Source organism: Ranitomeya imitator, chromosome 2, assembly GCF_032444005.1.
Source record: "Ranitomeya imitator isolate aRanImi1 chromosome 2, aRanImi1.pri, whole genome shotgun sequence".
Lineage (NCBI taxonomy): Eukaryota > Metazoa > Chordata > Amphibia > Anura > Dendrobatidae > Ranitomeya > Ranitomeya imitator.
The window spans coordinates 357,098,709-357,123,084 of NC_091283.1; the positions used below are offsets into that span (position 1 = coordinate 357,098,709).

A 24,376-nucleotide genomic window follows, 5' to 3' on the forward strand; every position below is an offset into this window, starting at 1 on the left:
CCTTCAGGTGCTTCACAGCAGCAAAAGCAACATGGAAGGAAAAAATGAACATTTAACTTTTTAGTCACAAAAATGATCTTTCAGCAACAATTTTTTTATTTTCCCAATGGTAGAAAGAGAAACTGAACCACGAATGTTGTTGTCCAATTTGTCCTGAGTACGCTGATACCTCATATGTGGGGGTAAACCACTGTTTGGGCGCACGGCAGGGCTTGGAAGGGAAGGAGCGCCATTTGACTTTTTGAATGAAAAATTGGCTGCACTCTTTAGCGGACACCATGTCACGTTTGGAGAGCCCCCGTGTGCCTAAAAATTGGAGCTCCCCCACAAGTGACCCCATTTTGGAAACTAGACCCCCCAAGGAACTAATCTAGATGCCTAGTGAGCACTTTAAACCCTCAGGTGCTTCACAAATTGATCCGTAAAAATGAAAAAGTACTTTTTTTTCACAAAAAAATTATTTTGGCCTCAATTTTCTTCATTTTCACATGGACAACAGGATAAAATGGATCCTAAAATTTGTTTGGCAATTTCTCCTGAGTACACCGATACCTCACATGTGGGGGTAAACCACTGTATGGGCACATGGTAAGGCTCGGAAGGGAAGGAGCGCCATTTGACTTTTTGAATGGAAAATTATCTCCATCGTTAGCGGACACCATGTCGCGTTTGGAGAGACCCTGTGTGCCTAAACATTGGAGCTCCCCCACAAGTGACCCCATTTTGGAAACTGGACCCCCCAAGGAACTAATCTAGATGCCTAGTGAGCACTTTAAACCCTCAGGTGCTTCACAAATTGATCCGTAAAAATGAAAAAGTACTTTTTTTTCACAAAAAATTTCTTTTCGCCTCAATTTTTTCATTTTCACATGGGCAATAAGATAAAATGGATCCTAAAATTTGTTGAGCAATTTCTCCCGAGTACGCCGATACCTCATATGTGGGGGTAAACCACTGTTTGGGCACAAGGCAGGGCTCGGAAGGGAAGGCGCGCCTTTTGACTTTTTGAATGGAAAATTAGCTCCAATTGTTAGCGGACACCATGTCGTATTTGGAGCGCCCCTGTGTGCCTATGCAATGGAGTTCCCCCACAAGTGACCCCATTTTGGAAACTAGACCACCCAAGGAACTTATCTAGATGCATACTGAGCACTTTAAACCCCCAGGTGCTTCACAGAAGTTTATAATGCAGAGCCATGAAAATTCAAAATAATTTTTCTTTTCTCAAAAATGATTTTTTAGCCTGGAATTTCCTATTTTGCCAATGGTAATAGGAGAAATTGGACCACAAATGTTGTTGTCCAGTTCGTCCTGAGTACGCAGATACCCCATATGTGGGGGTAAACCACTGTTTAGGCGCACGGCAGGGCTCAGAAGGGAAGGCACGCCATATGGCTTTTTAAATGGACAATTAGCTCCAATCATTAGCGGACACCATGTCGCGTTTGGAGAGCCCCTGTGTGCCTAAACATTGGAGATCCCCCACAAATGACCCCATTTTGGAAACTAGACCCCCAAAGGAACTAATCTAGATGTGTGGTGAGCACTTTGAACCCTCAAGTGCTTCACAGAAGTTTATAATGCAGAGCCATGAAAAAAAAAATTTCTTTTCTCAAAAATGATTTTTTAGCCCGCAATTTTTTATTTTCCCAAGGGTAACAGGAGAAATTTGACCCCAAAAGTTGTTGTCCAGTTTCTCCTGAGTATGCTGATACCCCATATGTGGGGGTAAACCATTGTTTAGGCACATGCTGGGGCTCGGAAGTGAAGTAGTGACGTTTTGAAATGCAGACTTTGATGGAATGCTCTGCGGGCGTCACGTTGCGTTTGCAGAGCCCCTGATGTGGCTAAACAGTAGAAACCCCCCACAAGTGACCCCATTTTGGAAACTAGACCCCCAAAGGAACTTATCTAGATATGTGGTGAGCACTTTCAACCCCCAAGTGCTTTACAGAAGTTTATAACGCAGAGCCGTAAAAATAATAAATACATTTTCTTTCCTCAAAAATTATTTTTTAGCCCAGAATTTTTTATTTTCCCAAGGGTTACAGGAGAAATTGGACCCCAAAAGTTGTTGTCCAGTTTCTCCTGAGTACGCTGATACCCAATGTGTGGGGGTAAACCACTGTTTGGGCACACGTCGGGGCTCAGAAGGGAAGTAGTGACTTTTGAAATGCAGACTTTGATGGAATGGTCTGCGGACGTCACGTTGCGTTTGCAGAGCCCCTGGTGTGCCTAAACAGTAGAAACCCCCCCACAAGTGACACCATTTTGGAAACTAGACCCCCAAAGGAACTTATCTAGATATGTGGTGAGCACTTTGAACCCCCAAGTGCTTCACAGACGTTTACAACGCAGAGCCGTGAAAATAAAAAATCATTTTTCTTTCCTCAAAAATGATGTTTTAGCAAGCAATTTTTTATTTTCTCAAGGGTAACAGGAGAAATTGGACGCCAGTAATTGTTGCGCAGTTTGTCCTGAGTATGCTGGTACCCCATATGTGGGGGTAAACCACTGTTTGGGCACACGTCGGGGCTCGGAAGTGAGGGAGCACCATTTGACTTTTTGAATACAAGATTGGCTGGAATCAATGGTGGCGCCATGTTGCGTTTGGAGACCCCCTGATGTGCCTAAACAGTGGAAACCCCTCAATTCTAACTCCAACACACCCCTAAACCTTATCCCAACTGTAGCCGTAACCCTAATCACAACCCTAACCCCAACACACCCCTAACCCCAACACACCCCTAACCACAACCCTAACCCTAAGGCTATGTGCCAACGTTGCGGATTCGTATGAGATTTTTCAGCACCATTTTTGAAAAATCCGCGGGTAAAAGGCACTGCGTTTTACCTGCGGATTTACCGAGGATTGCCAGTGTTTTTTGTGCGGATTTCACCTGCGGATTCCTATTGAGGAACAGGCGTAAAACGCTGCAGAATCCGCACAAAGAATTCCCGCGTTCCCGCGCGGTATTTTCCGCACCATGGGCACAGCGGATTTGGTTTTCCATATGTTTACATGGTACTGTAAACCTGATGGAGCACTGCTGCGAATCCGCAGTGGCCAATCCGCTGCGGATCCGCAGCCAAATCCGCACCGTGTGCACATAGCCTAATTCTAAAGGTATGTGCACACGCTGCGGAAAACGCAGCAGTTTCCCATGAGTTTACAGTTCAATGTAAACCTATGGGAACCAAAAATCACTGTACACATGCTGCAGAAAAACTGCACGGAAACGCAGCGGTTTACATTCCGCAGCATGTCACTTCTTTCTGCGGATTCCGCAGCGGTTTTACAACTGCTCCAATAGAAAATCGCAGTTGTAAAACCGCAGTGAAATGCGCAGAAAAACCGCGGTAAATTCGCGATAAATCCACAGCGGTTTAGCACTGCGGATTTATCAAATCCTCTGCGGAAAAATCCGCAGAGGACCAGAATACGTGTGCACATCCCGACCCCTAACCCTACCCCTAACCCTAACCCTACCCCTAACCCTACCCCTAGTTCTTACCCCAACCTTAGTGGAAAAAAAAAATTCTTTATTTTTTTTATTGTCCCTACCTATGGAGGTGACAAAGGGGGGGGGGGGGGTCATTTACTATTTTTTTTATTTTGATCACTGAGAGGTTATATCTCAGTGATCAAAATGCACTCTGGAACGAATCTGCCGGCCGGCAGATTCGGCGGGCGCACTGTACATGCGCCCGCCATTTTGGAAGATGGCGGCGCCCAGGAAAGAAGACGGACGGACCCCGAGAGGCTAGGTAAGTATAAGGGGGGGGGAGATCAGGGCACGGGGGGGGCGTCGGAGCACGGGGGGTGTGGATCGGAGCATGGGGGGGTGGATCGTAACACGGGGGTGGATTGGAGCACGGGGTGGGGGATCGCTGTGCGGGGGGGTGGATCGGAGCACGGGGGGGATCGCTGTGCGGGGGGGATCGGAGTGCGGGGGGGTTTGATTGGAGCACGGGGGGTGTGATTGGAGCACGGGGGGAGCGGACAGGAGGACGGAGGAGCAGAGCACAGGACGGAGGGAGCGGACCACAGATCGGGGGGCTGGGGGGGCGATCGGTGGGGTGGGTGCACATAAGTGTTTCCAGCCATGTCCGATGATATTGCAGCATCGGCCATGGCTGGATTGTAATATTTCACCAGTTTTTTAGGTGAAATATTACAAATCGCTCTGATTGGCAGTTTCACTTTCAACAGCCAATCAGAGCGATCGTAGCCACGGGGGGTGAAGCCACCCCCCCTGGGCTAAGCTACCACTCCCCCTGTCCCTGCAGATCGGGTGAAATGGGAGCGTCGCTGTTTGGTCGCTGGAGAGCTGTCACACAGACAGCTCTCCAGCGACCAACGATCCCGAAGTCCCCGGGTAACCAGGGTAAACATCGGGTTACTAAGCGCAGGGCCGCGCTTAGTAACCCGATGTTTACCCTGGTTACCAGCGTAAAAGTAAAAAAAACAAACATTACATACCTACCGCTGTCTGTCCCCGGCGCTCTGCTTCTCTGCACTCCTCCTGCACTGTCTGTGAGCACAGCGGCCGGAAAGCAGAGTGGTGACGTCACCGCTCTGCTTTCCGGCTGACCGACGCTCACAGCGTACTTGTCTCCGGTGGGAAGCTAATTCAGCAGAGAAGATCAGAATGTCGTCCAGGTAAACAACACAAGAATAAAGCAGATCTCTGAAAATGTCATTTACAAATTCCTGAAACACTGCTGGTGCATTACTTAGCCCAAATGGCATTACCAGGTATTCGTAGTGTCCATCCCGGGTGTTAAAAGCGGTCTTCCATTCGTCTCCTTTACGAATGCGTATTAGATTGTAAGCCCCTCTGAGATCCAGTTTGGGAAAATCTTAGACCCCCTAAGACGATCAAACAATTCTGAAATTAATGGCAACGGATACCTGTTATTTACCGTAATCTGGTTCAGACCCCTATAATCGATACAGGGTCATAGAGATCCATCCTTTTTCTTCACAAAGAAGATTCTAGCTCCAGCAGGCGAGGAAGACTTCCGGATGAATCCTCTGTCCAGGTTCTCCTGAATGTACTCAGACATAGACTGAGTCTCTGCTTGAGAAAGAGTCCACGTGGAGGAGACGCTCCAAGAAGCAGATCTATGGGGCAATCATACGACCTGTGTGGAGGTAATCTCTCTGCCTCTTTTTTCCCAAAGACATCAGCAAAGCTTTAGGCTTTGGGTTGTACCGGAGGAAGAGCAGGATGAACCGGAATGATACATCGATCAAAGCAAGAATCTCCCCAGCGCAGGATCTCTCCCGTCCTCCAATTTAGAACAGGTTCATGCATCCGAAACCAGGGTAGACCTAGAAGCAAGGGGTGAGACAAATCTGGCAACACAGAAAAACGGATACTTTCAGAATGGGTTAGACCTACCCGGAGTTCCAAAGACACAGTCTGGAACCATATGGACTCCGACAGTGGTCTGCAATCCACAGATGTCACTTGCAACGGTTCCAATAAACGCTGGACTGGAATCTGATAACGATCCACTACCGCCTGCCAAATAAGGTTCCCAGCGGCACCAGAATCCAGGTGACAGAACTCTGAAAATCTTGTTTTGCCGAAGACCACAGAGACTGTTATCTGTAAAGCCAGAGAGGGATGATCCTTACCTAGGGTAGCCTCTTCTACAGACCCTAGGCACTGGAGTTTCCCGGTCTCTTAGGACAAGAGCGGATATAATGCTTGGCACTGCCACAGAAGAAACAACTCCCCTCCAGGCGACGCGCCTCCTGGCGACGGTTGACCAGATTTACACGGTCCACCTCCATAGCCACAGGAGCGGGAGACAAAGTTGGAGAGTTCGCAGATTTAGGAGCACAAGCAACCTGGTGATTGGATTCTTTTTCACGTCTGATCTCGTTGGAGCGTTCCTGAAACCGTAGATCAACCCGGACTGCCAGAGAAATCAGGTCATCCAGAACAGTAGGCAAGTCACGTCCCGCCAAGTCATCCTTAACTCGTCCAGAGAGTCCCTGCCAGAAGGTAGCCACCAATGCCTCATTGTTCCAAGAAAGTTCAGACGAAAGAGTACGGAACTGCACCGCATACTGAGCCACCGTAAGAGCCTCCTGTTGTAGTCGAAGAACAGCATAGGCTGTCGACGTAGTATGACCAGGTTCATCAAAGGTCTTGCGAAATGCCTCTGGAGATTAGTAACCAACGGGTCCACCCTCTCCCACAGCGGATTCATCCAGGCGAGCGCCTCTCCATCAAGGTGGGACATGATGAATCCAACTTTGGCCAGATCAGAAGCGAATCTATGCCCCAATAGTTCGAAGTGCAGGGTGCACTGATTTATAAACCCTCGACACAGAACGGGGTCGCCTCAGAAGCGTGTGGGAGCCGCTAAGCGAAAATCCTTACTTGCTGTACAGTTTGATACCTGAACACAGGTGGCAGGAGTCGGTGCAATCGAAAAAGCCAGACTATCCAGGCGAGCAGATACATTTTGCAGGAAAGGCATGATCTTATCCTGTTGCTCCTTCAGCTGGGAGATCTCCTGACGTAACTCCATGACTGGTGATTTCTGGGATCCAGCGGGTTCCATGGCCGGAGCAATCTAACAAATGGAAATGGAGGCACAGATGTAGAAGTTCACATTCGTATTTATTAAAGTTTGATGTGGAACCAATAGACCACAGTCCGGGGGGCTCCGAAGGGGGCGTGACTGCATGTGAGGCGCGTGCGGCCTAAGAACCCTGCCAGGGAACCTGCTGGCCGCACGGCAGGAAGCAGGAGAGGGAGGAGGGGTGGGGGCCGTGTCCAGACAGCGTGAAGCCAGCACAGAGTGAGAGTCCTGACGGAGACCCCCTGGAGGTACAGTAAACAGACCGGGTGTAACAACCTCCGATCCTCTCAAGATCTTCTGTACTCCCATCTCATCTCTTCTTGCCACAACCGCATACAAGACTTCTCCCGTGCTTCCCCCATACTCTGGAACTCTCTACCTCAACACATCAGACTGTCGCCTACCATAGAAACCTTCAAAAAGAACCTGAAGACCCACCTCTTCTGACAAGCCTACAACCTGCTGTGATCCTCAACCTACTGAACCGCCGCACAACCAGTTCTACCCTCTCCTAGTGTATCCTCACCCATCCCCTACAGACTGTGAGCCCTCGCAGGCAGGGACCTCACTCCTTCTGTACTTGTGTGTGCCTTGTATTGCTCATGTTTATTATTATGTTTGCCTATATTTGCCCCTTTTCATAGGTAAAGCGCCATGGAATAAATGGTGCTATATAAATGTATAATAATAATAATAATAATAATATATCCTATCCCTCCTAGTTCAACTCTCCCTGGACTGCTTCCAGAAGAGAGTGTGTCAAGCATCACATCACCGGGTCTTAAATAAGACGCAATGATGCCATGCAGCTGACCAATCACAGTGATTCCAGTATCCAACATGACTACGGTATTACTGTGTATAACAGGCAATCCTGCATGTTTATTCACTAACAGTCACAAAACATGTGGGAACCCAAGCATTGCGCTCAAGAACCATCAATCAAGTACTGAGCGTACCAGAGCACCTTGACGCTTGATCCAGTATCGAGCACGGCAAGCACACTCTTTCATCACTAGTTAGGAGCAAATAATGCTGTAAACGTGACCATGAGTCAGTGGTAGGTCACATTCACACATTCAGTATTTGGTCAGTATTTTACCTCAGTATTTGTAGCCAAAACCAGGAGCAGAACAAATAGAGGAAAAGTATAATAGAAACATATGCACCACTTCTGCTTTTATCACCCACTCCTGGTTTTGGCTTACAAATACTGATGTAAAATACTGACCAAATACTGATAGTGTGACGGCGGCCTAAGAGACCGGGAGAAACTTCTACAACGATGCCCCAAATCTGTAACACAGAGAGTGCAGGACCCCCAGAACTGAACTCAAGGCAGAGAAATGAGGCCGTAAGGGGAAAACTCAGTGTGACACACACGGCTCTGCCCCGTACACCTCATACACGCATGGCTCCAATCCGTACACCCGCGGCTCCTCTCTGTACCCCTCATATACACACGGCTGTGCCCCGAAAAACCTCATACACGTGTGGCTCCTCTCCGTACACCTCGTATACACACGGCTCTGCTCTGCACACCTTGCACACACACGGCTAGGCTCCGGACACCTCGCACACACGGCTCAGCTCCGTACACACGCAGCTCTGCTCCGTACACCTCGTACACACACGGCTCCGCTCCGTACCCCTCGTACACACACGGCTCCGCTCCGTACACCTCATACACACGCAGCTCTGCGCCGTACACCTCGTACACACACGGCTCCGCTCCGTACCCCTCGTACACACACGGCTCCGCTCCGTACACCTCGTACACACACGGCTCTGCTCCGTACACCTCGTACACACACGGCTCCGCTCCGTACACCTCGTACACACATGGCTCCGCTCCGTACACCTTGCACACACACCGCTCCGCTCCGTACATCTCGTACACACACGGCTCCGCTCCGTAGACCTCGCACACACACAGCTCCGCTCTGTACACCTCGTACACACACAGCTCCACTCCGTACACCTCGTACACACACGGCTCTGCTCCGTACACCTCGTACACACACGGCTCCGCTCCGTACACCTTGTACACACGCGGCTCCGCTCCGTACACCTCGTACACACACGGCTCTGCTACATCCACCCTGTAAACCCCTCCTGACCCCACACATAAACTTCCCCTCATCCAGCACCATGACAACCAGCACAGCAGAGTCCTGCATACACTGAGGCCCCTGATCATGTGACCCCTGACTCCTCCCCTCCTGTGACCTCATCACAGGTCCTGTGCACAGAGAGCAGCCATATATGTGGTGTGCGGCTCTGCAGGTGGAGGTAGGTGCTGGAGGTTCCTCATTACTGGGCGAGGGTGCAATAACCCCTTCAGTGCTGAGATTGTTTTGGTGCTGCCACTTTATAGGAATCATTATGTTTTTGTTGTTTTTTTCTCTGATACATATGACCAACTATGAAACACATATTGCTCCCATAGTACAATGCTCCTTTCTTCCCCCCCCACACACAGTATAATGTTCCCCCCAGTACTGCCATCCCCCACACACAGTATAATGTTCCCACAGTTCCGCCATCCCCCACACACAGTATAATGTTCCTCCAGTACCGCCATCCCCCACACACAGTATAATGTTCCCCCAGTACCGCCATCCCCCCCACACACACTATGATAGTACAAGTTGCCCCCACAATATGGCACCACCCACCTCCTAATAAATAACTCCTCCCTTCCCCAACTCCTGGTGCAGATACAGATGACCTCAGGACACAACACCGACCTCCTGGATCAGTTCCCCAGGGCTGGAGATGTGGCCCCGGGGCCGGTGCTATAGATGTATGAGGGGCTGTTATCTGCGGGGGGAGCTGTACATGAGGAGGCTCTCTGCCTCTATCTTTCTGCCTCAGATACCTCAGATATATAGAAGATGTCTTCTCCCTGTCCTCGTCAAGAATGGAGAATGTTCTTTCTTTCTCTCTCGCTAAAACTGTGATAATTATATTTCTTTGAACATTTTTCAGCTTTTCTCCACACCCCTCATTAGTGCGATCATACAACATACAAGCCTCTGATTGCTCCGGTGATGCCCTGTACCACTGTAGTGCGCGGTATTATCCCTGCCTGTCAGTGTGATACTAATGGCCCCATACACATGAGATCACTGTTGGCCGGACAATCATTCTGCTGATGACACAAAAGAGAATAGTAAAACCAAAGACACTCAGTTTGAAAAAATGTTGCAGTAATCCGCAAGTGCTAGTAAAAGATGTAAAAAACAGGGTATTTGGTTGATACGTTTTTTGCAAAAAATGTATACTAAGCTGCTCTACCAATCTTCACGGTATACCCTTATCAGAGCAGTCCTAACTAATGTATGCAATCCCTACCTGATGTATTTAAAAACCTGATCATCTGTATATAACCTGTGTGAACAGGGTTCAGAGAGGAAAAATCCATGTGTGCATACAGGGTAGAACAGCTTTTGTGCAGATAGCCCAAGAGGAGTGGTGGAACTCCCCAGTCTTGTAGACACAAGAGAACAATTATGGAAACAGGAACACATGGGCTACTTGCACAGTGAACAAGTCTGTATGATCATGTTCACACACCACCAAGAAACCTGAAGACACAAAAGAGAATAGTAAAACCAAAAACACTCAGTTTGAAAAAATGTTGCAGTAATCCGCAAGTGCTAGTAAAAGATGTAAAAAACAGGGTATTTGGTTGATACGTTTTTTGCAAAAAATGTATACTAAGCTGCTCTACCAATCTTCACGGTATACCCTTATCAGAGCAGTCCTAACTAATGTATGCAATCCCTATCTGATGTATTTAAAAACCTGATCATCTGTATATAACCTGTGTGAACAGGGTTCAGAGAGGAAAAATCCATGTGTGCATACAGGGTAGAACAGCTTTTGTGCAGATAGCCCAAGAGGAGTGGTGGAACTCCCCAGTCTTGTAGACACAAGAGAACAATTATGGAAACAGGAACACATGGGCTACTTGCACAGTGAACAAGTCTGTATGATCATGTTCACACACCACCAAGAAACCCGAAGACACAAAAGAGAATAGTAAAACCAAAAACACTCAGTTTGAAAAAATGTTGCAGTAATCCGCAAGTGCTAGTAAAAGATGTAAAAAACAGGGTATTTGGTTGATACGTTTTTTGCAAAAAATGTATACTAAGCTGCTCTACCAATCTTCACGGTATACCCTTATCAGAGCAGTCCTAACTAATGTATGCAATCCCTATCTGATGTATTTAAAAACCTGATCATCTGTATATAACCTGTGTGAACAGGGTTCAGAGAGGAAAAATCCATGTGTGCATACAGGGTAGAACAGCTTTTGTGCAGATAGCCCAAGAGGAGTGGTGGAACTCCCCAGTCTTGTAGACACAAGAGAACAATTATGGAAACAGGAACACATGGGCTACTTGCACAGTGAACAAGTCTGTATGATCATGTTCACACACCACCAAGAAACCTGAAGACACAAAAGAGAATAGTAAAACCAAAAACACTCAGTTTGAAAAAATGTTGCAGTAATCCGCAAGTGCTAGTAAAAGATGTAAAAAACAGGGTATTTGGTTGATACGTTTTTTGCAAAAAATGTATACTAAGCTGCTCTACCAATCTTCACGGTATACCCTTATCAGAGCAGTCCTAACTAATGTATGCAATCCCTATCTGATGTATTTAAAAACCTGATCATCTGTATATAACCTGTGTGAACAGGGTTCTGCTGATGTCTATCTCTCCTGACTCCCCCACACAGAACTGTTCTCCTCGGCCGAGCTTTCCTGTGATCTCTATAAAAATGTCTACCATTCGGCATATAAGGTGCATCATGTGTCTCACACTTTTACGGTGTTTTACAAGTTCGTGGCAATTCTATTTTGTAAGATGTTAACACCTATTTTTCATGTAAATTAGGGAAACCTAAGGAGACAATACCAGAAAAACACGATTTCCAGCATAAAAAAACAGAAACATACAGTTAGGTCCATATATATTTGGACAGAGACAACATTTTTCTAATTTTGGTTATAGACATTACCACAATGAATTTTAAACAAAACAATTCAGATGCAGTTGAAGGTCAGACTTTCAGCTTTCATTTGAGGGTATCCACATTAAAATTGGATGAAGGGTTTAGGAGTTTAAGCTCCTTAACATGTGCCACCCTGTTTTTAAAGGGACCAAAAGTAATTGGACAATTGACTCCCAGGCTATTTTATGGACAAGTGTGGGCAATCCCTTCGTTATGTCATTCTCAATTAAGCAGATAAAAGGCCTGGAGTTGATTTGAGGTGTGGTGCTTGCATTTGGAAGGTTTTGCTGTGAAATAAACATGCGGTCAAAGGAGCTCTCCATGCAGGTGAAACAAGCCATCCTTAAGCTGCGAAAACAGAAAAAACCCAACCGAGAAATTGCTACAATATTAAGAGTGGCAAAATCTACAGTTTGGTACATCCTGAGAAAGAAAGAAAGCACTGGTGAACTCATCAATCCAAAAAGACCTGGGCACCCACGGAAGACAACAGTGGTCGGTGATCGCAGAATAATCTCCACGGTGAAGAGAAACCCCTTCACAACAGCCAACCAAGTGAACAACACTCTCCAGGAGGTTGGCGTATCAATATCCAAATCTACCATAAAGACAAGACTGCATGAAAGTAAATACAGGGGGTTCACTGCACGGTGCAAGCCACTCATAAGCATCAAGAATAAAAAGGCTAGACTGGACTTTGCTAAAAAACATCTAAAAAAGCCAGCACAGTTCTGGAAGAACATTCTTTGGACAGATGAAACCAAGATCAACCTCTACCAGAATGATGGAAAGCGAAAAGTATGGCGAAGGCGTGGTACAGCTCATGATCCAAAGCATACCACATCATCTGTAAAACACGGCGGAGGCAGTGTGATGGCTTGGGCATGCATGGCTGCCAGTGGCACTGCCTCACTAGTGTTTATTGATGATGTGACACAGGACAGAAGCAGCCGAATGAATTCTGAGGTATTCAGAGACATACTGTGTGCTCAGATCCAGCCAAATGTAGCCAAAGTGATTGGTCGTAGTTTCATACTACAGATGGACAATGACCCAAAACATAAAGCCAAAGTAACCCAGGAGTTTATTAAAGCAAAGAAGTGGAATATTCTTGAATGACCAAGTCAGTCACCTGATCTCAACCCAATTGAGCATGCATTTCACTTGTTAAAGACTAAACTTCAGACAGAAAGGCCCACAAACAAACAGCAACTGAAAACCACCGCCGTGAAGGCCTGGCAGAGCATCAAAAAGGAGGAAACACAGCGTCTGGTGATGTCCATAAGTTCAAGACTTCAGGCAGTCATTGCCAACAAAGGGTTTTCAAGCAAGTACTAAAAATGAACATTTTATTTAAAATTATTGCATCTGTCCAATTACTTTTGGTCCCTTTAAAAACAGGGTGGTACATGTTAAGGAGCTGAAACTCCTAAACCCTTCATCCAATTTTAATGTGGATACCCTCAAATGAAAGCTGAAAGTCTGAACTTCAACTGCATCTGAATTGTTTTGTTTAAAATTCATTGTGGTAATGTCTATAATCAAAATTAGAAAAATGTTGTCTCTGTCCAAATATATATGGACCTAACTGTAAAACTCACTATGTAAATTTTGGATCGTATCCCTCCTGTCTGCGATGTTCTTAGAAACAGCTTTTATAAATGTCTCACGCTTCTGTGTGTATTAGATATGAGATATAACACAATACAAGATTACAGCTCAGGAAAGCCGGGAAACATTCATACAGGCGGCCGGTGGTGATGGAGTCAGTGACGGACTGTGGCCAGATATGTTTCTAGAGCCGTAGTAGAAGATGAAGATGTCGTCCTCATCATGAAGTAGTTATTTCTCCTATCACATGTAATGAATATCTCCTGCAGTATTGCTAATGCCGATTCCAGTGTCGGTAAATGAGACGAGAATTAGCGTTATGGAAGATGAGTCTATGAGAAACTGATTCAGCTGCCGACTCCGAGGAAGAAACTGCTTGTTGTGTGTGGCCTAAAATATATAGGAGTCATTAGTAGATGTGAAGAAAAAAAGATGAATACTTTAAAATAATAAATCTCATGTTTCCCTTATGATCTCCAGTTATTTAATTATTAAACAGGATTCTTTATGATGTTATATTGGTTCATCTTCTCATTCAGGTCCCTATGATATCTGATCTTCTCAGTGGAGATCTTCAATATTCAGAAAATTTTTCAGATTTACCCATCAAGGATGCAGTTGGACAAAAACAAGATGGTGGAGAGGATATTACACCTCACCCTAGAGATCCTCTTCCGACTTACTGGGGAGGTGAGAGATTCTGATGACGTCACATTACATCATTCTTATCTATGGGAATAACAGACGGACAGAACTGGAGATGTGAGGACTCTGGAAATGTCTGTAGTGAGATTTATTAATGTGTCTCTCCATAACCAGGACTACACAGTGGTGAAGAAGACCTCTAGTGAGCGCTGTCAGGCCCCTGTGTCTGAGGAATCGAGAAGACCCCTGACCCCAATCACGGGGTCTCCACCTCACCCCCTGATACATGAGGACATCAATGACCAGAAGATCCTAGAACTCAACTACAAGATGATTGAGCTGCTGACTGGAGAGGTGACATTGCAGGGAATGTTGGGACGTTATACAGTAATGCTATGAAGGGATCGGGGGTATGACGGAGTCATTGTATCTGTCAGGTTCCTATAAGGTGTCAGGATGTCGCCGTCTATTTGTCCATGGAAGAATGGGAGTATTTAGAAGGATGCAAAGATCTGTACAAGGATGTCATGGTGGAGGTTCCCCGGCCCCTCACATCACCAGGTAACAGACAGGGCTTAATACACACGGCCTATAATTATCTGTATGTAAAGAATGAATTCAGTCCCTGTATGTGTTTCCTCCAGTTCTATCCAGTAAGAAGACAACACCAGAGAGATGTCCTAGTCCTCTTCTTCCACAGGACTGTAAACAAGAAAATCCCAGTGTTCCTCAGGATCATCAGGTAGATGGAGAGAAGGTTTAATGAGATCTCCCCTATGATGTGTAGATGGTTGTGAAGGTCTTGTGTTCAGTCTTGTTTCATCCACCAGTATTATATGTTTTATACTTGTGTAATGAGAACGGAGGAGATGGCAGGATTAGAGCTGATCATAGATGTGACTTCTCCATCTTTCTGTGACTTTTACAATATTTGTTTCAGGGTAAAGATCTGACCCATATTAATACTACAGAGACATGTATGATGGGTGCTGAGCGGTGTGAAGAGGAAATTCCTACATATAACTACCCAAGTGAGTAGTAGTCAGTAAATACAGAGTCACAGTTTCTTCTTAAGGTACCTTCACACTGAAAAACTTAACAACGATATCGCTAGCGATCCGTGACGTTGCAGCGTCCTGGATAGCGATATCGTTGTGTTTGACACGCAGCAGCGATCAGGATCCTGCTGTGACATCGTTGGTCGGAGCAGAAAGGCCAGAACTTTATTTCGTCGCTGGACTCCCGCAGACATCGCTGAATCGGTGTGTGTGACGCCGATTCAGCGATGTCTTCACTGGTAACCAGGGTAAACATCGGGTTACTAAGCGCAGGGTCGCGCTTAGTAACCCGATGTTTACCCTGGTTACCAGGGTAAATGTAAAAAAAACAAACACTACATACTTACATTCCGGTGTCTGTCGCATCCCCCGGCGTTCTGCTTCCCTGCACTGACTTTGAGCCCCGGCCGTAAAGCAGAGCACAGCGGTGACGTTACCGCTGTGCTTTACGGCCAGTGCTTACACAGTGCAGGGAAGAAGAACGCCGGGGGACGCAACATACACCGGAATGTAAGTATGTAGTGTTTTTTTTTCTCTTCACATTTACACTGGTAACCAGGGTAAACATCGGGTTACTAAGCGCGGCCCTGCGCTTAGTAACCCGATGTTTACCCTGGTTACCAGGGGACTTCGTCATCGTTGGTCGCTGGAGAGCTGTCTGTGTGACAGCTCTCCAGCGACGCTGCAGCGATCGGCATTGTTGTCTAGATCGCTGCAGCGTCGCTAAATGTGACGGTACCTTTAGTCACTGGCTGTGGCTGCTTTATCAGTGGTGTAGTGTGGCCATATCAAAATCATGGGGTCACCATTTTGCCTCCAAACGGAACTTTTCAAATTACTTTGAGGATCAAAAGTCCTTTTTTTTATAGAGCTTACAACCTGGAGGATCCACCTATCCCCTGGAATTAGAAGTTGCTCTTACCTGCCCTGATGTGTTGACTAATAAGCCAAATGCCAGCGTACGTAGAATCTGCTGACAAGATAGAAAATCGCTTGAAGAAAAATATTATGCTGTTCCCCTAAGAAAAAGTGGAGGTTGATGATGCTGTTGTCTTAATACAATCATGGTATCATATACAGTCATGGTCAGAAGTATTGACACCCCTGCAATTCTAATATAAATACACACTACTACTTAAATATAGAGTAGAAAAGACGATAAAGCAACAATATTAAAATATTATAAATTTTATTGAATATGATTAAAATGATGTAAAAAATACCAAAGCTATAAGAGCCACACAAAAGAAGAACACACAGACAAGGAGACCAATGGACAATGCCAAATGGATGTCTATAAACCAGGTATGTTTTAAGAATTTATGCCACAAGAATTTATGCATCCTACAAATGAAAGAAATTGAATATATATGTATGAATGGTGCTAAACAAACTGTCAGATACAGCTAAATACAGCCCCCATAGAGGAAGCATTAGCGAAACAGCGCTGTCGGGGTGAGAGCACACGTGCAGTTTGGGACCTTCCACACTCACTCACATTCAGGTATGATCACGTTTTGTTTTTTTTTCCGCTGGTTCTCCATGTAGCAACCATATCTGCAGTATTGTAACATTGGTGTAAGGATTTCTAGACCGGTTATCTTCACCGTTTGTATTGGCACACATGTGCAATACGTGGCTGCACTGAGCACTAAGCACTTTATATTAACAATCATCAGCTGGTTACATTCATTTTGTGATTTACTTGATCATGGTTTGCTATTCATTATGTGGAGAGCATTTATTATATGACCTTTCATGAAATGATTAGCGCTTTCATTATTTATTTATAAAAAAGATCTGCCTTGTCAGACTGATTATTATCATCTTTTGTGCACACATGATTTTTGTAACCTCTTTGTTATTCAGTTGTTATTTATTTAGCTGTATCTGACAGTTTGTTTAGCACCATTCATACATATATATTCAGTTTCTTTTGTTTATAGGATGCTCCAGGCACTTTAAGTAGCATTTGCTAGCCGTCACCTTTGTAGCATTTTTTTGCACATAAGGCGCATCATTTTTAGTATTATTATGTCAGGCTGACTATATATCTTGTTGCACATGAAAGTTTCATGAATTGTGGCATAAATTTTTAAAACATACCTGGTTTATAGACATTCATTTGGCAATAGGTCTCCTTGTCTGTGTGTTCTTCTTTTGTGTGGCTCTTATAGCTTTGTTTGGTATTTTTTACATCATTTTAATCATATTCAATAAAATTTATAATATTTTAATGTTGCTTTATCGTCTTTTCTACTCTTTATTTAAGTAGTAGTGTGTATATATATTGTATCTGATGTTTTTTTCCAAGGAATTTTTTTCAAGACTGTGTTGAATAACCCCTGCAATTCTGTCAGATAATACTCAGTTTCTTCCTGAAAATGATTGCAAACACAAATTGTTTGGAATTATTATCTTAATTTAATTTATCTTAAATGAAAAACACAAAAAGAATTGTCCTAAAGCCAAATTGGATATAATTCCACACCAAACATAAAAAAGGGGGTGGACAAAAGTATTGGCACTGTTCGAAAAATCATGTGATGCTTCTCTAATTTGTGTAATTAACAGCACCTGTAACTTACCTGTGGCACCTAACAGGTGTTGGCAATAACTAAATCACACTTGCAGCCAGTTGACATGGATTAAAGTTGACTCAACCTCTCTCCTGTGTCCTTGTGTGTGCCACATTGAGCATGGAGAAAAGAAAGAAGACCAAAGAACTGTCTGAGGACTTGAGAAACCAAATTGTGAGGAAGCATGAGCAATCTCAAGGCTACAAGTCCATCTAAAAAAGACCTGAATGTTCCTGTGTCTACCGTGTGCAGTGTCATCAAGAAGTTTAAAGCCCATGGCACTGTGGCTAACCTCCCTAGATGTGGACGGAAAAGAAAAATTGACAAGAGATTTCAACGCAAGATTGTGCAGATGTTGGATAAAGAACCTCGACTAACATCCAAACAAGTTCAAGCTTCCCTGCAGTCCGAGGGTACAACAGTGTCAACCCGTACTATCCGTCGGTGTCTCAATGAAAAAGGACTGTATGGTAGGAGACCAGGAAGACCCTACTTCTTACCCCGAGACATAAAAAAGCCAGGCTGGAGTTTGCCAAAACTTACCTGAAAAAGCCTAAAACATTTTGGAAGAATGTTCTCTGGTCAGATGAGACAAAAGTAGAGCTTTTTGGGCAAAGGCATCAACATAGAGTTTACAGAAGAAAAAAAGAGGCATTCAAAGAAAAGAACACGGTCCCTACAGTCAAACATGGCGGAGGTTCCCTGATGTTTTGGGGTTGCTTTGCTGCCTCTGGCACTGGCCTGCTTGACCGTGTGCATGGCATTATGAAGTCTGAAGACTACCAACAAATTTTGCAGCATAATGTAGGGCCCAGTGTGAGAAAGCTGGGTCTCCCACAGAGGTTATGGGTCTTCCAGCAGGACAATAACCCAAAACACACTTCAAAAAGCACTAGAAAATGGTTTGAGAGAAAGCACTGGAGACTTCTAAGGTGGCCAGCAATGAGTCCAGACCTGAATCTCATAGAACACCTGTGGAGAGATCTAAAAATGGCAGTTTGGAGATGGCACCCTTCAAATATCAGGGACCTGGAGCAGTTTGCCAAAGAAGAATGGTCTAAAATTCCAGCAGAGCATTGTAAGAAACTCATTGATGGTTGCCGGAAGCGGTTGGTCGCAGTTATTTTGGCTAAAGGTTGTGCAACCAAGTATTAGGCTGAGGGTGCCAATACTTTTGTCTGGCCCATTTTTGGAGTTTTGTGTGAAATGATCAATGTTTTGCTTTTTGCTTCATTCTCTTTTGTGTTTTTTCATTTAAGACAAATTAAATGAAGATAATAATACCAAATAATTTGTGTTTGCAATCATTTTCAGGAAGAAAATGAGTATTATCTGACAGAATTGCAGGGGTGTCAATACTTTTGGCCATGACTGTAGGATCTACCTTGTCTCCCTTCTGTGCTGCTGAATGTGCTCATATGGTCCCTACAAGACCAGGTCAACATTAAATGTGCAGTGAGGACCAAGTGTGAATTTCTGTACAATTGCAATAGTTTCCCTTTTCCTGACTTTTCTTTTTCTTTTTAAACTGACTAACTTCAAAGAGTATTTCAATAAACTACACAAAAAACATTACACCTCTGGTTATATCTGTAAGCTGTGTGTCGTTGATGGCTCTAGTGTACCATATTTTGTGGCTTATAAGAGGCACCTGGCCATAAAATGCAACCCATATTTTGGAAAGGAAAATAGGAAATGGTGATGCATGTTATAGTCCGAACTTACAGTAGCTTACGGTTGGGGCAGCGACGATGGAGCGGGTTCACAGGAAGCAAGGTTGCTGCTGCAGGAATCTGGCAGAGGCAGGAGAGGGGCAATGCTGTGGGCCCTGGGATTTCAGAAAATGTCGGCGATGAGCGGAGTCCCTGTACTTCCCATTGACTTCACGATGGTGGGCTTCAGGAAAATGGCCATTGGAGGCAGTGTGGGCACAGATTGAGGTCTTGGGAGACATTCATTATGTTTGATTTTAGTGGGATTGGCCTGCCTCAATTATGTGAGTCTGCAACTCCCGTGTAGTCTTTAAAAAAGGTCTCCATTGCTTCTTCCAAATGTCAGATATCTAAATTTAAGACACCTCAGCTCTGCACTATTCTAAAAATGTATTTTTAAATGTCTAATATTTCTTCACAAAAATATTGGTTCTAAGACAGTTTAGATTGCCAAAAACCACCGAGCCACATACTATAACTACTCCAGAGAGGTTTCACCACTAATTACCGTACTCATTTTTTCTCTGATGAAGACTGTAGAGTTTGATCATTTCAGTAGATTTATTATTGCCTGTAGTCACAGCTTTTGACTACAGTAATTAGTGCTCAAAATACTGTACTCTGATTTAACCACTTCCCGCAGCCAGTGTTTTGTTCCTAACCAGGCCCCATTTTTCAAATCTGACATATCACTTTACATGGTGACAACTCTGGATGCTTCTTCTGATTCCAGTGATTTCTGAAATATTTTTTTCTGTGACACATTGTACTTTACATTTCAGTCAATTTTAGGTTATATTTTACTTTTATTTTGGAAAATACCTGAAATTTTCCAAATAGTTTAGAAATATTTGTAAATTTCAAACTTTACATTTCTATGTGCCTTAATCAGATCGTGATACCAGACAAAATAGTTATTACCGTATTTCTACCCTACTTTTTCCAACATCCCATTTTATTTTTTCAGTATTCTCTTAGATTTTTTTTGATAGAAGGCTTACAAGTTTATTTAGCAATATTGTAAAATAAAAATTGTAAAATAAAAATTGCTTTTTACTGGGGTGAGAAAAAGTTTTAGTATTATTTTCGACTACATAACAATTTTTGGTGACTTTATATTTGGGAGGCAAAATGAACAAACAGTTTAACACAGCGTTCTACTGGTTCATGTTCATACAGCTTCTATTAGACTGTGAACTGTCATTGTCCTAGTGAATAATTAAATTTTGCTACATAACTTCGCATTTTGTTCAAAAATTTGAGTAGAAATGTTCAAACATATAAATATAAAGGATTTTTTATCCAAAAATAATAATTGGCTTTACTCTTGGCAGATGATGCTGACAGAAGATCAGAGGGACAACTGACATTTTCAGTTTTTAAATCAGATGACCTTGAGATCACACAGAATACAACTGAAGTGCATGCTGTTGCTCCCCATATACCATCATCCCTTCACAGCAAAGATCAATCATCTTATCAGGTCCTGTCTTCTAATTCATTACAGACACCTAATAAAAATAAAAGTCAGAAAAGAGGCATTAAAAAATCTATTGCTCTTAAATCAAAGAAGCCTGAACATGGAAATACTTTTCCCTTTCAAACATCTTTTGTTAAACATCCAAAAATTGACACAGAGGAGAAGAGATTTTCTTGTATCAAATGTGGAAGAGATTTTAACCAGAAATCAAAACTTGTTAGGCATGAGAGAATTCATACTGGGAAAAAGCCATTTTCATGTTTAGAATGTGGGAAATCTTTTTACCTCAAAACTGATCTTGTTATTCACCAGAGAACTCACACAGGGGAGAAGCCATATTCATGTTCAGACTGTGGGAAATGTTTTAATGTGAAATCAAATCTTGTGGGTCACCAGAGAACTCACACGGGGGAGAAGCCATTTTCATGCTCAGAATGTGGAAAATGTTTTGGACATAGATCATCGCTTGTTGCGCATCAGAGAACTCACAAAGGAGAAAAGCCTTTTTCTTGTTCAGAATGTGGAAAATGTTTTGGACATAAATCATCACTTGCTGCACATCAGAGAACTCACACTGGGGAGAAGCCGTTTTCATGTTCAGAATGTGGAAGATGTTTTGGACAGAAAACATCGCTTATTGTACATCAGAGAACACATGCTTCCGAGAAGCCTTTTTCATGTTCAGAATGTGGAAAATGTTTTGTAGAGAAATCTCACCTTGTTAGACACCTGAGAACTCACACAGGGGAGAAGCCTTTTTCGTGTTCAGAATGTGGAAAATGTTTTACACGTAAATCATTTCTTGTTGCACATCAAATATTTCACAAAGGGGGAAAGCCATATTCATATTCCGAATTTGGGAAAAAAATGTTGCATAAAGTCAATCTTGATACACAGCAGAAAACTCGCACAGGGAAGAAGCCTTTTTCATGTTCAGAATGTGGAAGTTGTTTTGCAGCAAATTCAGCCCTTGTTTGTCACCAGAGAACTCACACAGGGGAGAAGCCTTTTCTCTGTACAGAATGTGGGAGATATTTTAACCAGAAATCAAATCTTATTACTCACCAGAGAACTCACACAGGGGAGAAGCCTTTTTTCTGTTCAGAATGTGGGAGATATTTTAACCAGAAATCAAATCTTATTACACACCAGAGAACCCACACAGGTTACAAGCCTTTTTCATGTTCAGAATGAGGAAAATGTTTTAACCAAAAATGGTACCTTCTGAAAACTTCAAAAATCCCACACAGTGAGAAGTCATTATCCTTCCTACAATGTGAAACATTCATTACTGGGTTCTATATTCTCTAATAAGGATATCAGGAATTTTGAGTACCGGGCAGCCTTTAATGACAGTACTTTAGAGAGATTTAACCATTTTTGGTCTTCTTGGGATTCCTTTTGGGGCATGTTAAATATATGACCTCTATGAGATAGATATTAATAGGTCAAAACAATTCATCTCATATCCCCCCTTTTCTTTTGTTTGAGTCTGTGGTTTTTCGTGAGCTTTTACTCTTTATATACTTGAAAATGTTTACCTGAATGCTAAAGTGTTACTATAAAATAAGATTGGTTGACAACCTATAAACGATAGTGAAAAATTTCAAATGTATTTATTTTTTCTTTTCCTATAAAAATGAAAAAAATGTATTTCAACAAAAATTACAATTTAAATAAATTACTGGAAAATCATATTATGTTGATCATCAAAAATAACTCACACGGAGAGAAACTACATTTTTTTTGACAAATTGTACAAAAAACATAACACAGTCGTATAATTAAATGAGACTGAAATTACTTTAGAACTTACTGTATTTTTTTTTCTACTATAAGACGCACTTTTAATGCAAAAAAGTCAGAGCAAAACATATGTCTGAAATTTTAAATCGGATGGCCTTGGGATCACTGAGCATACAATTGAAGAGAAAGCGTTAAGCTCTTTAAGAAAGAGTTAAGCATGGTGGAGGATCCATAATGCTGTGGGGTTGCTTTGCTGCATCTGGTACTGGAGGCCTTGACTGTATCACAGCAATCATGAAATCAGAATTATCAAGAGATTTTAGAGTGAAATGTCCTATCCATTGTAAGAAAACTTGGTCTGAGTTGAAGATCATGGGTCCTCCAGCAAGACAATGACCCAAAGCACACATCCAAAAGTACACAGGAATGGTTGAAAACGAAAAAAAATGGAGTGTTTTAAAATAAGTTCTGACCTCAATCCTATTGAAAATCTTTGGTGTGAGCTGAAATCTGCCATTGAGGAAAAAAAACCCTGCAAACATTGAAGAGCTTGAACAAACTTCAAAGAAAGAGTGGGAGAAAATACCAGCTGAGGAGTGCAAGAAGCTTATAGATGGCTACAAGAAACGTTTGGAGGCTGTCATCAATGCCAAACGGTGTGCAACCAAGTATTAATTAGGGGTGCCTTTATTGCTGCACATGCTGTCTATTCAAATTGCTACATGCTAGTTGAAAAACAATGTTTTGTTATTGTATTTCTTTCGACAGCTAATTAAAAAAATTCTAAGGGTATAACTTTGGTATATTTCTATTTATTTCTGAATATATTGTATGGTCTATGAAATACAATGAAGGGGTTCCACTAATGGTGAGTAGCACTGTACCATCATCACTTCACAGCAAAGATCTATTATTTGATCCTTTAAGACCGGTTTCAATCTTCTTATTCATTACAGACTAGTAAGAAAAAAGAGTCACAAAAGAAGCACTAACCCTTCCCCAGGCGATTTTCTGTTTTTTTTCTCCCCTTCTTCCCAGAGCCATAACTTTTTTTTAAATTTTTCTCCTAATATGGGCATTTGAGGGCTTGCTTTTTGCGGGACGAGTTGTACTTTTTAATTATACCACTGATTATTTAATATAGTGTACTGGAAAACAGGAAACAAATTCCAAGTGCCGTGAAATTGTAAAAAAAAGTGCATTTTCACAATAGTTTTTTGAGTTTTTTTAATTACCATGTTCACTAAATGCTACAACTGACCTGTCAATATGTTTTTCCATGTCATTTCGAGTACGCAATTACTAAATATATACAGTGGGGGAAATAAGTATTTGATCCCTTGCTGATTTTGTAAGTTTGCCTACTGACAATGACATGAACAGTCTATAATTTTAAGGGTAGGTTAATATTAACATTGAGAGCTAGAATATCAAAAATAAAATCCAGAAAATCACATTGTATAAATTTATTTACATTTGCATCAAAGTCTGGAGACCTGCATGACCCTTACCATGCACCTTGACAGGTGTTGATGAGACCACCTATGGAACAATAGCCCCTGTAGAGGAGTGTTGCCTGCTCAGGAGCTGCCCATTTTTTCAGGGGAGGAACCTATGTAGTTGGGGAGAGCTGCCCCCTCGGATGATCAAAGACGCTGACATTGGGAACAGAGATGGTGCCTGCTCTGCAGGTCGGCTATAGCTTTGGAGGATTTGGGAAACAACCGCTCCTAGTTTAAGCGGGGGCTCCTCGATTAGGTACCCAGGTACCCTTATATAAAGTGGTTTTTCCTATTGTATTGGCTTTTCAGGGTAATGTGGTGCAGGGTAGTGCCTTTGATTGTGGGGCAGAAGTTAATTTTATTGGACGTATCTATGGCCACAGCACTGGAGATACCCCTTAGACCTCT

At 43.2% G+C, this 24,376-nt stretch overlaps 1 protein-coding gene across 1 annotated transcript in view; it reads left to right on the top strand.

The window, feature by feature from the left end:
- The window catches only part of LOC138663803 (zinc finger protein 585A-like), an 83,262-nt gene extending 60,012 nt beyond the window's left edge, over nt 1-23,250 (top strand). The window contains exon 7 of the mRNA XM_069750146.1: nt 20,914-23,250. Coding sequence (XP_069606247.1) covers nt 20,914-21,914 — 1,001 coding nt within the window. The 3' untranslated portion in view covers nt 21,915-23,250. The remainder of the gene's footprint in view (nt 1-20,913) is intronic.
- The last annotated feature ends 1,126 nt before the right edge of the window (nt 23,251-24,376 follow it).